At 43.5% G+C, this 17,825-nt stretch overlaps 1 protein-coding gene across 2 annotated transcripts in view; it reads right to left on the reverse strand.

Moving 5' to 3' along the window:
* Nucleotides 1-14,708: 14,708 nt before the first annotated feature.
* Nucleotides 14,709-17,825, reverse strand: part of LOC109308479 (T-kininogen 2-like) — a 29,782-nt gene continuing 26,665 nt past the window's right edge. Inside the window, exons 10-11 of one of the 2 annotated variants that reach the window (XM_019532793.1) lie at nucleotides 15,856-16,066; nucleotides 14,709-15,813 (exon numbers count right to left, since the gene is read on the reverse strand). In XM_019532793.1, the coding sequence (XP_019388338.1) occupies nucleotides 15,245-15,813; nucleotides 15,856-16,066 (780 nt within the window). In that variant the 3' untranslated portion in view covers nucleotides 14,709-15,244. Of the gene's footprint in view, nucleotides 16,067-17,825 lie in introns of both variants that reach the window. The other variant, XM_019532792.1, reaches the window with a different exon arrangement.

Below are 17,825 nucleotides of genomic sequence, written 5' to 3' on the forward strand. Positions count from 1 at the left end.
CAAAACTGAAAAAAGCTTTTGTATAAGCCCCAGATGCTGCTATGCAAACGGGCAGTTCTTTTCTCATTACAGTGTGCAACATGTTATGCCCAAACTGCTTCTAGTGGTGCAGGCAGTCACATTAACTTAGCTAGGGGTAACAGTGGCAATGTTAACACTAACCCAGGGCATGCACTTTAGCACAGCATGTCACAGCAGTCAGCAGTAACCAGAAGCCTTTGTTCTTTACACAGCAGGAACTACAACTGACAGTTCACATCGGATTACGGAAATGCATTGATTTCTGTCTCTCTGGTGTGTTATGAAAAATAATTTGATTCTAATTTAGTTGCACTTTTGAAACCAGCGGAAAGGAAAATATACAGACCATTCAGTCCAGTTTTTCCCCTTCTCTGACAGTTGTGTGCTTCTTTTGAAAGCTTCTGATAATGTGTTTCAGAGTCTCATGTAGTGTTTTATATGCAGTCAAATTTGGCATTGATTTTCACTCCATTCTGTGACTCATTGTAAAAGAGAATGGCCTTCTGGATGTTGAATAACCCTAGTCAGGGTATAGTTCTTTTTATTTCTGTGCTTTCTTCCTCTCTTCTTGGATTATCATTTCCAAATATATTCTGATGCATGATTTACTTTGGTCTGAAGCTGCAGCACCACTGTGTGGAATCATCCCTTTTCTTTCACCAGAAATTTCATTAAAAAAAAATCTCTGGTCTAATATGTCAGGTTGAATAAAGGCATGTTTAACATATGCACAAAATATGGCATTTTAAATTTCTTTCAGGATTTCACTGTGTCCATGGTATTGTATCCCATGATGATAGGATTCCCCTTTTTTTACATATGTCTGGTCAGTCTGGAAACCTAAGTGTCACAAATAAAGATGGTTATGCCTTATTCTGCAGCATGCAAGGTTTTTTCTGATTTTATTTAGTATCTTCAATGCAGTTGACACTCACTTACATGGGAGATACAGCACCAATTTCCTGAATTCACATCAAAATTGTATTCTGGGCAAGCAAGCGATGTCTCTGCTGAATGAAGGAAACAGAAGTAAGAAATACAGGGGACTGCTGCCTCTGAGCTGCTGTTGCCATACTGCTGCTGCTGTGGAAAAAGCTGCAGCATGGATTTCTTTTGCTGTCAGAGGTAAGAAGAGGGCACAATGAAGACAGAGGAGGAGGGGAAGAATGTCTGCGTCCTTGCTGTCTAAAAAAGGAAATTCAGTTTCAGTGTTTGCAAGGCAGAAATGGTGGTGCAGAAGAACAAAGCTATCTCACTTGCTTAGAGAAACAGGAATGATAAGCAAGCAAGCATACTCTCTTACTTTTTGGAGAAAACACTGCAAAATGAGGGAGAAGACCTGCTTTATCATTTAGAAACCATTGACCGCTGCTTCAGAGATAGTTGCTTGTTTGACACTCCTGTAGCATAAATATTGTCCTCTGGTGAGCAAAGGCAGCTATGAAAGAAATTCAGTATGGCGGGTTAACAGCAGAACATTGTCACCACAATTACCCAGTATAATTTTGAACACATTAATGCTAGCTAAGTATATTAAGCTGATTTAATTATCATTGTTTACTTTGGGGGGGGAATGGAGAGGGTATGTGAATGCCTTTCAGGGGAGGCAATTTTTATAATACAGTTATTATGATAGATCATTCTTTGGAGATGCCTCAAATTAGATATGCGATGAATGGAAAACAATCACAGAAATAGCTTTATGCTAAATATTAACTACTAAAAATACTTCTGTCAGCTGTTGAGGATCAAGAAGTGGCTTCAGGCTTGCAGAGGGCAGAATCCTGCAGAATGGCTGAGTCTTGCAGATTACGGTCCTCAGTGAGTCTACGGAGGTAGCTGTAGAGTGAGCTGTTGCTGCTGAATTTAGTATGTATGCTTAGCTGTTGTGCCGTACATTGCTCTTCCTTGCTGTCTTCTCTTTGTGTCTGGCTTATTGTTAACTATTTCTGAGATGCAATGAAGGCAGGGGCAGCCATATGTCTTCTGCAAGAGATCCTAAAGAGATCCGACATGAGAATTGGTAAGGTCCATTAACAAGAAAGGACATTAAAAGGAGCAACTCCAACTTTTTTAGAGAATATTCCAGGTGCAATGGCATTGTTTGTCTTCTTTTTTCATTTGCAGTCACATGTTGATAATTATATCATTCAACCACCTGACTGCTACACTGTCAAGAATGGCCAGGTGTTACAGGTCCTCTCTGCAAGCTTCTGAATTTTCAGTTCTCCACCACATTTGACAATCTGCACTGTTGCCTTGCAGTCACACAACAGACTGGGCCAGACAGAATTTCTGCTTTGTAGACACCACTCTGGCCATCTTAGTCAGCAGCCTGTTCAACCTGATCCGGGTTTTGTCATTCAGATTGCAGACTAGCGGATATAAATCATGAGTTCTGAATTCTGTCAGCAATCCAGAGCCACTGATCTTCTGCGAGGACATAGCTGTTGGCTCTGATCGCTTGTCTTTTAGCCATGAATGGTACCAGACCTCCTGTATTAGTCATGAGCAGCTGCCACAAAGGGATGTTGAGAACTCAGCTGAAAGATGCCAGTGTGAACTGCATAGTTGGGTTGGACCACTCTTTTTCTGAGAGGTTTACAGCTTATCTGCACTTATTGGAACCATTGTCAGCAAGCTATTTTCATTTCTGAATGGTTCTCCACGCAGTTTCAAGGGTGATGGCATCTGGTCAGTGCTTTGGAGCGGCTATTTGAGTTATCATGCAGGAGGAGATATTAATGTGCGTCTGAGGCAGCCCATAGTGATGCGAGAATCTCTACATGTTTCCAAGTCAATATGATGTGTTTATCATCCTCTGTCACAGACTGCTGCACAGCACTGCTCTGCATATTTGTCCCTAGACTGAACTTTGTAGGACAGATTCCTCTGCACTCAGGAAGGTTCCTGTGAATTTCCACATCAAGCCATCAGGAGAGGGGATCATTCCCTTCGTATGTTCTAATGAGGCCACAAGGTTAGTCCAGGATCTACTTTGGCTCCTAGATATGTAACAGCTAGTAACTCTACGTAAGATACTCTACTGGTTGGTGGCAGGTTATAAGCATATGCATTAACATGGAGTAGAACTAAACAGATCCTTGCAGTAGTTTATTAAATAGATGCCCCAACCAGCTAATTTTGTTTCCGGCATGTAAGATAAAACTCTGATCCATTACTACAGTACATCCATAAGGAACCTCACTATATATCAGCTTACAGGCAGCATCCTGCAAAAACATAGTGATCAGCCCCATGTGCAAAACTATGTACTATGCATTGCAATCAGAAGCTGTGCCAGGTCCGCTTTGCTGCCCTTCTCAAAGGTATCTTTGATGTCTCGTGTGAGGTGGAGGACTTGAGCACAAGTACACTGTCCTTATCTAAAGCCATATTGAATAAAAGTTGGTTGTGGTTTGATTAACCTCACCCATGTATTGGATCCAATCTCTGCAGAGCTTGTATGGAACACAGTGGGAGAGATGGGTCAGTTCCCCCAAGCACAGGGACAATGCCACAGTAGTGATCAAAAAAGGCACTGTGGAGCAAGCATGTGTGTTGCTAACCTGGGGGTGGAGATTGCAGTGCTGTGTGGTCTAGCTATTATGGCTGTGGAACGGCCAGTTGGCATCTGTAGGGGAGCTGCTGTAAGTTAGAAAAGCTTCTATGGCTGCTCTGACTAATGGAGGGGGCTGAGCTAGTGCCCAGCACATCCCAAACCCTGGCAGCTACACAAGCAGCTTAAAGGCGGCTTTGCACATTGACTCCTGCTACCCAGGCAATGCAGCACAGCACAGAATTTGACTCTGTATCTCTCTGTATATTGAGTGACACCAAATGTGAAATGATCAGTAGTAAAATAGCATATGGCACTGACATTTAAGTTCTGTTTTAGGTTTTAAATACAAAGCACTACTGAGATGAAAGGGGGTTGTATACATTTGTCCCTGCAGACTAGAGGGACCGTGCTGCCTGGTTACATTTGGAATTTTTCCTTTGTAGCCTCAAAAGTTAACAATAGAAATATGCCATGGTTTGTTGTTAGCATTTGTTTGCAGTGAAAGCTTAAATATACCATGTGCTGAAGGGTTCTCAATGGGATTTCAAAAACTTGTTGGTGTTCTCTGGATTGTGCACTGCAGATGGTGTAGTCTCTCCAAAGAGCCTGACTGCCTCTTTACAAATAATTACCTGTTTCTCCACAACTGTCTCAGACTCAGTCAGTTCAGGCTTCATTTTGAGAAGTGCTGAGCATCAACAGTTGCCACTTGAAACTAATCAGAGTGGTCTTTCAGCACAACTTAAAATCGAGGTCTTATTAGTTCCTGAACAAGATTTTATAGTTTAGCTGCTAAAGCAATCCTGGCTGTGTTCTCCCTGGACACAGCCTATAACCCAATTTTTTCATGAGGTAAGCATTTGGTAAACGTAGCAATACCTTTTATAGTCCTAAGAAATGGGGCAACCCCAGTATGTCCTTTAAATTTTGTCAAGGCTACTGATTTTTTTAAGCTAATACCAAACTAGAGGAGCAATTGGTATGTGTGGCTGTAGGGCAATCAAACTACAGTAGATTTGTTGCTGTTTTGTGGCTTTTTACAGGGTAAACCTCTTCCATTAGAAATGAACAATAGTGGATGTACTTTTGATGACACCCAGGGGTTAAAATCCGAAACAAAAAAGCACCCCTTAATTTTTTGTGTGTTTTTTTCAAGACAGTGTGCTATAACTACTTTGGCCAGACACTTTGTTTAACTGTATTACATTTCTCGCTATTCAGAACCTGTCCCAATAAGGTATTTTGGTGCAGATGCACATTACAAGTGAGCTGTTCCAAAATGTTGCTGATTGGGAAGAAGTTCACAAATGTGGGACAGGATACAGACACACATAACAACTGAACCCTTCTCAGATGCTAGTGACAGGCAGCTTTAAATTGGTGTAACAGGCTCATATGTCTGTCCTGCTTCAGGTCTCAACTACATTTAAACCAGTCTAAGTGTTACCTATGTCCATGCCCATTATGTAGTAATTTATGCATTTTGTTAAACAGTCCCCTCTAGGTCAAAGCAGTTTATCAGGTATGGACATGCAAGTCTGTGAAATTGGTTTAAAGCTGCCTAGAATGGTTCAGAAGTGTGCCTGGAAAATCAAGTACTATTTTGAACCAGGTCACCGTTATGTGTGAACACCCAGTGGCACTCCAGGCATCCCACATAGCATCCTTCCTCTCTTCCCCCTCCCCACTGCAACTGGACATTTTGATACACAGCCAAAACTCTACAGCCCCCTTTTCCTCTGTTACTGACACTTTTTTCCCAGTGAACTTAGTGTATTGCCTTGTTCAGTAAAAGCTATCTTTCTAACAAACAGCTGTGTCCTCACTCCCTGCTCCACCACACCTTCTCTTCAAACCCTGCTTCTCATCCTTGGGAACCCAAAAATGCAGATCCAAGCACTTCCCTCCACTCTCTCCTTCCCCAAGTCACACAAGCACACTGCAGGCTTGGGTCACTTGCAGGCTATTGAAATTTACTGAATTCATTTTTAGGAGAGAAGAAGAAGCAGAAATATGAAAATGCCCCCAGCCGGAGGTCACCCACCCCCTGAGATTTCCGAGTAGTACTTCCCCTCTGTCTCCCTACCTTCTGCCACGCTCAGTGCCAGGCATGTTGGGCTGGGTGCTCATACCTGTTGTGGTCTTTGTCTTCTCACCACCAGGTGTCAGAGCCACAGCACTTCACACAATTGTGAAACAGTTCCCGATCAGTGACACTTGGGTACAGCACAATTATTATGTGTGTCTACATAAGTGCCGCTGCCACCCCTGGCTTGGCCAGCTTTGTTTTCCCTTGATTTTTCTGTTAACACACAACTGCTATCTGTTCCAAACTGGCATTGTTTTTTTTGATAACCAAGAGATTCCTTTAAGGCAGGGGTCTCAAACTTATTAGACCCAAGGTACCCCTTGTTAGACTGACGGGTGTCCTTAAAAAATGTCAGCTCCTAGTTTGCACTTGATTTTTGACTACAGCAGGGGTCAGCAGCCCCTAGCACACAAGCCAGAGGATGGCACACAAGGCCATTTTGCTTGGCATGCCACAGCAAGCTCGGGCTCTGGGCAGCTGCTGCTAGCCACGGAGCCTGGGCTGCTCACAGCAGGCAGTAGGGAGGCTGCAAACAGTTAAACCAGGCTCTGGAGCCCCAGCCAGGGTCAGTGGTGGCAGTGGCTGCACGAATACCTCAGGGCATGTGGGTGGGAGAAGGTGCCAGGGCTGCCTCAGCCCCTCACCCGCTGTCCACCCAGAGGCATGCATGCACTTGCCACCAGCAATGAGGATCAGGCCCTTTGCAGCTCCCCACACTGTCTGCCTTTGGCATGCTAAGTCCAGGTGTGGGTCAAGGCTGGGCTGTTTTTGGCACTCCAGCAGTGACTTGGTCATTAATTCATTTACGGCAACACTTCACAAAAAAAAGTGGTTTTGGTTACAAGTTCTTCAAGTCTTTTTTGGCATGGATTTTGTCTACTCAGTCCTGAGGCTCTGGACTTTGAACAAAAATGTACAGACTAAGCAGGCTTCTCTTTTTAAAGGGCCCTACAATTTCATGTCTGACCTTCAACTCACAGGTCAGCTTTATCACACTCAGCATGAGTGAGTGAAGAATTAGTGCTAATCAACCTTTGCGGATAGGAGAGGAAAAAGGGGAGCACCTGGTAGGCTGATCTCCATCGCCTCACAACTGATAAGAGTTGCCTTCCTTTGAAGCTGCTGTTCAGTCTTTCACTGAGCAGCAATAACATCGGTACTGATCATGACAACATACCTTATCCAGTTAGGAAAAGCCTTACTCTTAACACCTTAAAGTGACCTTTCTCTTATTTTAAAAGAGTGGCACTCAACATTTTAGCCCTGTAGGCCAGATAAGTGGCATGGGGCTGGTCCATGGACTGAATCAGACCCCGCATACCAGGACTGGGCCCTGCAGGACCCCCACCTGGTCCCACGTGTACTGATTGGGCTCTAGCACCTGGCACTGTCTCCACCCAATCCTGCATGCCCAGATTGGGCTCCAGGGGCCCCACACCACCTCTGCCTGGTTCTGCATGCAGGCCACAGCTCACAGAGTTCCCCATGAATCCATAAGGGCCCCAGAAGCTAGCTGACATGGCACTGGGGGCCAGATCTATTCCACAGGCTTGGGGTTGAGCATCCCTATCCTAACACATTAGAATAATCCTGTTAGATGATTAGATATTAGAATCAGTGGTAAGCTCAGTTTTTAATAAAATACCTTTTTCTTTAGGCACAAGTGCTGTATAATTGAGAATGAACAGAATGGGAATCAAGGGTTCTGAATGGCCTATATGAATAACCAGATACTGGCATGAAAAAACATCTCTTTCCAAAATGTATTTAGAGTATTTGAGATGGCGGAGCACCTGTCACTGAGGGCTGGCGTGTCTCTGCAGTACAGGGGTGTCTTGTTCCTTGGTAGCTTTTTAAACTCAATTTTGTCACAGAGAGCTGTGATTCCTGAATGAGGGGTAGGCATCAAACTTGATTTGTGATTCATAGATGTTGTTGGGGGCTGGAAGGAAGCTCTCGAGGTCATCAGGTCCTGCCCCCCACCGCTTGGGCAGGAAAAACTGCTGGGGTCAAGTGACCCCAGCAAGGTGAGTGTCCAGAGGTTTTTTGAAGATCTGCAGAGTAGGTGATTGTACCACCTCTGGGGGGAGTCTATTCCAGACCCTGGATGCTTGAGTTGTAAAGAAATTTTTCCTTATGTCTAATCTAAAGTGGTCTTCTAGTAATTTATGACCGTTAGTCCTAGCTATCCCCTGGGGAGCCCTGGTGAACAGATGTTCTCCCAGTCCCTGATGTGCACCCCTTATATACTTATAGGCTGCCACCAAGTGCCCCCTGAGTCTTGTCTTCTCCAGGCTCAGCAGACCCAGTTCTCTCAGCCTCTCATCATATGGCCTACTCTCCATAACTCTAACCACATGCGCAGCCCTCCTTTGGACTCTCAAGCTTCTCCACATCTTTTCTGAAGTGTGGTGCCCAGAACTGGGCACAGTACTCCAGCTGCGTTCTCACTAAGGCCGAGTAAAGCGGGAGGATGACATCCTTAGTCTTGTTTGAGATGCATCAGTAGATCCATGCCCATGTTTTGTTTGCTTTCCTGGCTAGTTACGGCATCACATTGGTGGCTTATATTCATTGTATGGTCTATAAAGACTCCCAAGTCTCTTTTGGTTGTGATGCCAGTAAGTGTAGCACTGCTGAACCTGTAAACACGTTGTGGGTTGTTTCTCCCCAGGTGGAGCACCTAACACTTCTTGGTGTTGATCATTAGATTTTGATCCACCCACCTTGCAAGCCTGTCCAAGCCAACTTGTATCCCCAGCCTATCCTCCACCATGACCACAGTCCTCCATAATTTCGTGTCATCTTCAAACTTTGCCGGTCTATTTTTAACACACGAATCCAAATCATTAGGACTCAAACATCTTCCAAGGTCCCTTCCAGCCCTAATGCCTATGAAATCTATGTTAAAAAGCACTGGTTTGAGTACTGAACCCTGAGGGATGCCATTGGTCACTGAGCACTATGTTGACTGAGTTCTATATATTATTACTCTCTGGGTCCTGCCTTGGAGCCAGTTTCCTAGCCACCAGACTGTTGGGTTATCGAGGCCACAGTTCTCCAATTTTACCATGAGCATGTTGTGGGAGACCAAGTCAAAGGCTTTTTTGAAATCCAAGTATATGATGTCAACCTCATTTCCCTTATCCAGGTGGCGTGTTACCTGATCATAGAAGGAAATGCAGTTGGTCAAGCATGACCTGCCTGGAATGAAGCCACGTTGCTTATCTATTAGAATGTTGCTTTCTTTTAGCCTATTGTTAATGGATTCTATGATAATTTTTCCAGGGAGTCAGGTCAAACTGATTGACCTGTAATTCCCTGGATCTTCCTTCCTTCCTTCCTTGTAGATAGGCACCACATTGGCCCTCTGCTAGCCTTCTGGTACTTCTCCCAAGTGCCATGAGTTCTCAAAGTTTTGCCATAGGTAGTGCAATGATGGCCAATTCTTTCAGCACACTTGGGTGCAGTTCTGCTGACTTGTAGATATCCAGCCTCTCTAAATGTACCTGGGAGGGGGACTAGAACAGGTACTTAGCAATGTGATTTCTATGAGATTCCACTTGGGTGGAATGTGAGAATGTTGTCCCAAGTCAGAGAACAATTCAGAATCCTATCCAGCACTGGGTTAAAGCATTTTTTCAAGGGGCAACTAGAATAGATATTCTGCCTCATTACTGGAATGAAAAATACAAGAGGAGAAGAGAGAGAGCATTTTTAATCCAGATAGCACCAAAATGGCCATGGCATACTCCTGGTTCTCAGAACCAGCAGATTTCATGAGTTCTTCTAGCGCCCTTTCACACAGTGGAGACGCTTGAAAAAAGGAGTATGTTCAGCTGCGCTGGTCACTAGTTTAAACCACAACTGGGGTACAGACTAACTCTTAATATTTGTATTTGTAAAACACCTATAACATTTACACCCAAGATAGGGTACTTTGTACATACTGGGTGCATCTACACATGCAATTAATATGTATGAATAAACTGTGGATCAAATTGCACTGCAGTAAAATACTTCTGGGTGCAACATCTACACGTGCACCCACGTCAGGAGCAAATTGAGCCCAGGAGGAGCAGGTTAGGCCAGGGCTGCTCCTGCCCTCCTCTGGACTCCTGCAGTAGCCAGAGAAAGCTCCAGACTCTGGCTACAGCTGCCTGGGTGCCAGCCTCAAGCTGGCAGGGTGAATGGGGGTCTGGCCCAGGCTGTCAGGGGGCACCAGGGTCAGCCAAGTTGGTAGGGAGTACAGGGACAGAGGGGGGTCAGGCCTGATTCCCTGGGCTTGAGGGAGAGGGGCGAGTTGGCACAAGCTCTGGGGGCAGCTTCTGGCTAGCGTTGGGTACAGGGGGTCAGGCCTGGGCTCTGGGGGTGGGTAACATGGGGCTTAGCTCTGGGCTCTGGGATGCAAGCTGACTGGAGGCACAGGGGTCAGACCTGAGCTCTGGATGCCTCTGTCAGGTGGCCTTCTGGTGCCTGGGTGGACTAGGATGCTCCTGAGTTAGCATCTATAAGTGTGGTGCTGCACAGTAAAAAACCTTCCTATTTACTATTTATAAGTACTATCCATCTGCAGAGTTTATTAATCTACTGCACCCTCATAGCTGTGTATATGTAGATGTGAAACATGTACTACACAGCTAATTAGGCTACTGTACAGGAAACTGCATATGTGTAAGTAGTTGGGCAGGCTTTCCTTGCAGATTGAAAGAGCTTCAGCACTTAGTAAGGAGATGCACAGGTGTGGAGCATTCATCTGCATAAACACACACTATAACACACTGCAGAGGACAGCGCTGAATGTTAAGCTTACTGACTTAACCTTAACCAAAGCCCTAAAATAGGAAACTGTAGAATCAGTTCAGAAAAACTGCCATCTGCTGGCCAAGTGAGAGACACACTCCTTCAAGGATTAAGTCCTTGTTTCATAGCTACAGCTTTACCAAACAAAATTCAGTAGTAGTGGCTTGTAACCCAGTGGAGCTTCCCATCAAACAGAATAGTTTTTTGGAATATTTGTTTGTTTGTTTTGCACTGGAGAATGCTGTTTCACTTTAACTGAAATTTTCCTTGAGATATGTTGTTTTCAGTGGAATTTCATTTTGAAGAAAGACTGAAATGTTTCTCTTTGAAGATGACAAAGCTTATTTCCAAATCTTTGGCATGGAAAACTTAAATTATTTTGGTTTCAAAACAATTCTTTGTTTTCAAATTAGTTACAAAAACAAAAACAAAAAGTCTAAATTGAAATGATTTTTTGTAATTGACCAAAACCAATGGTTTTTGACATTTTGTTTCATGGTAGATTTTGAAATTCCATGTTTTAATTGTTCTGTTTCAGAACAAAAACAAAATTTTAAATTGGGGAAATAGAGAAATTCTGGTCTGTCCAGTGTATCAACACAAATTAAGTTTGCACAACCTGAGTATAAATATTTTCTAACTTTAAGGTACTTGGCTTTTCTTAAGATTCTTTTAATGTAGCTTTTTAATTTACATTCTTACATTTTTCAAAAGCTCTAACAATGCATGAATGAAAAAATCATCTTATACTGTTTTATAGCTCCCTACTGCTGCATGGATCATCAATATGGTTGAGATCTTTAGATCCACAGTGCAGTGTCCTACTATCTGTATTAATATAGTATCTCAGCGTTGCTTGAACTTGTGTGTTTATGTCATACCACTGCTTCCCTTGCCACTAACTGCTGCTGATTCTTTCTGCTGCAATTCCCCTTGCTGGGAAGGGAAATCCTCTTGGCTCGGAACAGAAGTTACACACCAAACAGTTTAAGTGATCAGAAACCACTTTAAACCTGTAACAGAACAGATGTTCAGTGCACTTAAACCACTTTCAAAATGGTTGAAACTGGTTTAAGATAAACCTGGTTGGATGTAGTATCAGACTGAACAGATTTAGATCAAACTAGTTTATGGAACTTCTGTCCCAGACACCTTCCTAGTTCAAGTTAACTCACAGTCTCTCAGCATCGCAGGATGCTTTACAGCCCTGGGCTGGGCTGTGCTGTGCTGTGCTGTCTGCTCCAGTGGAGAAGGGTTGGTCCTGCTTCTCTGCTCCATAGCCAGAGTGCTATCATTGCTTTGGATGGCTTAGAAGGGGTTAGGGGGAACCGGGCTCTGGATCCCAGTTGGGTTCTGCCTGAATGGAAGAAGCAGGTCCTCCCAGGCTTTTTCCCCATTCTCCACTCAAGCAGAGAGCGGGTGGGTGTGGCCAGGCCCTGGCCCCAGCTGGCACACTGAGGCGGGGGAGGGAGGGTGGTTAAACCCCCTCCCTAGACAGCACTCGCCTTGCACAGGACCCCCACCCCAGGCAGACCCCATCTGGGGTCCTGTACGGTTCAGAGTGGGGGTTTAAAACCCACCCCATCATACTTAGCAGGCTTCCCAGTGCCTGGCCATGTGCCTCCCCCCACTCCAGCAGGGAGAGGGTGAAAAACCTTGGCTTCTCTCCCAGCTTCCCTCCCTTCCCTTTGGCAGTGGCTGGCTGCATGCTGTAGTGTCCCCCAGATCCCCGGCTGAGCCACTTCTGGCATGTGGCTGCAAAAGTGAATGTCTGTTCACCTGCTTCTCTGTTGAATCTATGCAGCTTAGACTGACCTGCAAAAATGCAATCACTTTAGCCTTGGGCTTTCTGACTGTCTGTACTTAGCTCTTGTAGTTACAGGCCCTTTTACCTTGGCCTTTCAGACTTAACTCTGTTACCATTTGCTCCTTTTCCCATCCCAGTCTACTGTGACTATTGCCTCAGCTCCTAATCCTTTTTCCATCTGCACCTTTTTCTTTCTGTCTGCTCCTTCCTCTTGCCTCAGGCCCATGTTCTTCAACCCCCATTTCTATCCTTTCCATTTCTGTGGCTTCTGTCCCTCTTCCTAGTTTCTGATCTTACTCCCTCACCTTCCATGATATTATTCTCCCTCTCCATTGGCAAGATCCTACTGTCTTCTCATTCTGTGCCTTTTCCAGTCTAATTCCAATGTTCTTCATCTGCCTAAACCTGTTCTTCCCCGTGCTGAATATGCACCAGCAAGGGGAGCATAGTGATCAAGAGACACAAGAGACACCCTCGCCTTCCTCTTGATTCTGTTGCAAGTGAAACAGTAGCCCCAGGAGCTGGGAAGATTAATTACCAGCAATGTCCTATTCAACTTAGGAACACCCTGGGCTCAAGGCTGTATCTAGAGGGGGTTTACTGATGTAGTTGCACTTCTTAATTCCTGCTTTACCTAACATTTCAAGCCAACTGCCTGCCAGTGGCCTGAAGAAAGGCATTCGTGCCCAAAAGTTTGCAAAAACATTTTTTTCCAACTATTTAGTTGATCTAATAAAAGATACCATATTCACCCAAAAAACCTTGCCTGACTATGTCCTTAGACCAACACCAGCACAACTACAACTAACAAACCTGGCAGTGGCAGCGGCATTGCTGTTCAGGCAGCAGTGAGAGCATCAGTTGAATCTATGGATCATTAAAATCTACCTGATTCTTTCTAAACTCTTCATTCACAGGTTTAGTGACTCTCTCTCCTTAAACAGGTCTTGATGTTCCACTAATGAAGCTAGCCTTTCTTCTGCAGTGCTGCTGTCTGTTGGCTGCTCTTGGTAATAAAGATCCTATTTCATGGCCCTGCAGACTGCTTTTAGCTCATTCCCATGAAGTTATAGTTTTTTGCTTCAAAGTTAAACTGAATAATACAGCCCTAGGCCACTAGTGTATTCATAAATTTTTCAGTTTCTTTTTACCTGGAGAAAAATAGGTACTGTCACATGAGATGAGGCACCATCTGTTCCAGTTTTCCAAATCTTAGATCTGTCCTTGTTTGGGCTGGGATTTTCATAGATTTCATAGATATTAGGGCTATAAGGGACCTCGGAAGATCATCGAGTCCAGCCCCCCCGCCCAAAGGGCAGGAAGTTAGCTGGGGTCATAGGATCCCAGCAAGATAAGCATCCAATTTGCTCTTGAAAGTGTTCAATGTAGGTGCTTGAACCACCTCCAATGGCAGACTGTTCCAGATCTTGGGGGTTCGGACAGTAAAGAAATTCTTCTTTATGTCCAGCCTGAAACGGTCTTGCAGCAGTTTATGACCATTCGACCTCGGCACCCCTTGGGGCGCTCTAGTGAACAAACGTTCCCCCAGATCCTGGTGGTCACCCCTGATAAACTTATAGGTGGCCATCAGATCACCCCTGAACCTACGCTTTTCCAGGCTAAAGAGCCCCATGGCTCTCAGCCTGTCCTCATAAGGTCTGCTTTCCTGACCTCTGATCATGTGCGTGGTTCTTCTCTGGACTCTCTCAAGCTTGGTATATGCTTAGCAGAGATGAAATCTTAGGGAATGTAGCTGGTAACCGCTAGCCAACCTCTCCTAAATACATGAAAACTGTAATTATTCAGAGTCTTCTTTCTTGGACAGGTTTTAGTGGATTTTCATGATAGTGGTGCATGGGGACCAGAGGCATCCAGCCAAATCTCAAATCCCTGAACCAAACCATGGGAATGTTAAAACCTTGCAAAAGAGGTGTAAGAATTTTTAACATGGTAAAACAATGTGTTTTCCTTAATATTATAGTTGCAAATAAGTGGATCATTTTAGCTCAAACCCTCAAAAAATATTCTGGCTTTGGTAGATACCCAGAATAGAAAATTTCTGCTGAGCTACAAGCAGTGGTTTGCAACAGAAAACAGGGACTTATGAAGGAACGTGTCAGACAACCTTAAGCATCCCATACTGTCCATAAGCCTGTTCTCGGCTCTGTTGTACATGTGAACCTCTTCCACAGGAAAAGCTGTCATTTGCTGTGATTATTTTGTATAGCAAATATTCTACATACTGGAAATAGTTATGCTGCTCTGGAAATGCATTCTGGCTGAAACTTGCTTAAGAGATGATGTTTTATCTGGGATTCTGTGACCTCTCCCTCCAATGTCTCCTCCAAGAAAGCACCTACTGTATATGGAAAGAATTGGAGAGTATGTTAATAGGACTAAAGAAATTCACAAGTAAAACATTTATGTTTTATTGTTTTTTAATTGTCAGTCCAGCGGATGATTTTAAATACCCAAGGGAGGGGTCTTACCCTGTTTCACAGTGTGACCTCCTTTTCATCACCCTACAGATATCTTTTGACTAGGTTCCCACAGATAATTCCCAGAATTCTTTGTACTCTCATAGTATTTTAAACCTAGCACATTGGGAGTGAGTGTAATAGTTTTGGCATATGAGAAAAAGGACTCACAAATAATTGAATCAATTGACTTTACTGAAAGATTGGAGAGAGGGGCCCTCAGTTTCCTCTCTGCTTGTTCTACATCAGTATCACACAGTTTTCAGTGGATTCACTCCTAATCAACACCTTTGTAAGGGTTGAATCAGGTACTGAGAGTTGCCTTGCGCTCTATTATGTTCCTAGGTTTTGCTAATGACTTTCTTGAGTATTGTATGTAACAGCATGGGAACCATTCTTCAAAGAAATGTATTGGCTTCCAAAGAAAATAACTGTATAATTTTCTATTTCTGGGCTGAAAAAAAATGGATTGCAGACTGTTCAAATTAAAGGGATAAAGCATCCACAAGGTCAAAATCATCCACATCAGTATTGATAGGTGAGGGTTTTTCTGATGCTGGATTGAGGTTTTCAAATGGATGAGGTAAAAGATCCTCATTTGTAAATAATTTAGTCTTTTCAGAAGGATTTGTGAGTTGCATAATTGATTTCCATGGCTTTCCAGGACACTTGGGAACAGGGGGTTCTGGGAGATCTGGAAGCTCATCAAATAAAGAAATATCAGGAGCAATTTCAGCAGTTCCAGGGCTAATAGGTTCCTCAGGGATATCAGGGGTAGAAGCGTCATTTGTTGGACCCACCATAACCCCAGGAGTAGTTAATGCATCTGACTGCATTAGACCAGGTGTAGTAGGAAACTGTGAATTTTCTGATGTCCTGTCTATGCTTGGTGACTGGCTTTCCCTTTGGCAAGGGACCTTTTCCTCTGATTCTTCAGAGGACTTGTCCTTGGAGTCTTTATGTTTGTCCTTCTGATGTTTTTTATGCCCTTGCCCAATACCATGCCCTCTTCCACGCCCCTTCCCATGCCCAGGTCTATGCTTAAACCGATGCCTATGTCCATGCCCATGCCCTACTCTACGGTCACACCCATCTCCTTGCCCATGTCCATGCCCATGCCCTACTCTACGGTACCCATCTCCTTGTCCATCCTCATTTTCTAGTCCTGGCCCAAGATTTTCTCTCAGTCCTTTGTCAGGGTCTGTTCCTTCTTCTGCAGTTTGTAAAGAGGATGTCACTGGATAAATTTCATGCAGCATAAGTGATCGGAACGGGGTAAATCCTGGAGGCCTTCTTGCTAGGATAGTCTAAAAGGAAATGGAAGATATTTAGACAAAGAAATGACATTACTTTAATGATCAGCACATGGTATACTATTTGGAACGAAATTTTGCCATTCCATTTTGAGGTTTCAATGTAAAAGTTTAAACAAAAATGTTTAAAGAGCTGGTGGAAAGAGGGAGTTTCCTGGATTGCCTAAACTATTGCCATTAGTTTCAGATATTTTAAGAACCAGCTAACTATAGCTGAGGTAAAAATGTGAGCCAGTTAATAAAAATGATTTATCAGGTCTTTTGGGCTAAGTTAGATAATCTTATCCATCTATGATCTGAATGGAAATAATATAACTATATAGAATATTCTTCCAGCAATATTCCAAAAATTTTGGGAGATTATATGTAAAGGAATCAAACCATCTATCACTGACATTTAGCTGCTTTTAGCATGGAAAAGTTCAGTACAGATGAGAGCCAATGCTTTTTGTAAGTGTGTATATTAGTTCTCATTTGTGAACAATTTTGGAACTAAAGTGCTCTTGGCATAGTCATAAGATACCATATCAAAAAGAAAAAACAATGTGCTAATTTATGTCCAAGGCTAGTTTCAATAGAGGCATGAAACAAAAACCTGACTTATTTTTTTTTGTGAAGCACTACTTGATGAATTTTGAGTTGCCAGATTGGAAATATATATGTTTTGAACCAGTGGGAAATAATAAGCATTGGTTAATGTCTACACAAAAACCCCTTGTGTTTAGTAACAGATGATCAACACAGAGCCTTGCTTCATATAGCAATACAGAATGCCCTTTATAAGAATGCCTTCTCATCTAATCAACAGAGACCGATTGCTCTTCCTACATCAAATGTCTAACATGGTTTGGTTCCTGCTCATTAGAACACCTGAGCCTTATTTAGCCACTGTTCGAGGAAACCTAGGGTGAAAACATGTTTGACTTCTAATGGCAGGTGCAATATAGTCTGTAGCATAAACATGATCCAAGTGGTCATTTTCACCCAATACATGTGACCTGGACGTTATGAAGTTACTAAGCCCAGTGAAAGTGTTGAAAACGGATCCATTCATTAAGCAGGTCTGTTAGATTTTCTGTTTTGGATTGGGTACCAGTAAACATCCTGGCCTCACAATTATAAAAAAAAATCAAAATGATTTGATATCCTTCTCTGAACCCAGATACAGGGGCTGGTAATGGTTGGATGGGGGAATCTGGAAACTGCTTCTTCAGACAAACAAGCTGTCTGCTTCCCTGCTAATAAGCACAAATTAGAGACATTTTGGAAATTTTTGAACTTGTGGAGTATAATGTTGTCTCCCATTGTCAAACATAATCAGTAAAGAAGTCCAGTGGGGGTTGACAATCCTTAGCACCTCACGAATTTGAGCTTGACAGTAAAAGCTAAGGACCAGGCATCATATCAGTAAAACAGTGTCTACATATTCTGCTGCTTTTTCTGCTCTTTCTCATGTAGCCCAGGATATCATACATGGCTTTAGTTCAGCCTACGTGTCACAAAGCCACCAGGGTCACAGGGCGAGGAAGGTTCATGACATTACTAATATGACAACACGTAGCATTTCCCTCTTATCGCTTTAGAACAAATCAGACCTAATCTGAGAACTGGATGGATAGAGGAGGGCAAATATTTTTCCACAGCACAGGGCGTGTTTATATGTGTGCCCCACTGAGCATTTGTCACTGGGCAGTCAAGTAGTACCCGTTGCTACTGTGATGTGGCATCTCATGTAGATGAGCCCCCCACTCCC

The sequence above is a fragment of the Crocodylus porosus genome, unplaced genomic scaffold (assembly GCF_001723895.1).
Source record: "Crocodylus porosus isolate Cpor-Errol unplaced genomic scaffold, CroPor_comp1, whole genome shotgun sequence".
Classification (NCBI taxonomy): domain Eukaryota; kingdom Metazoa; phylum Chordata; order Crocodylia; family Crocodylidae; genus Crocodylus; species Crocodylus porosus.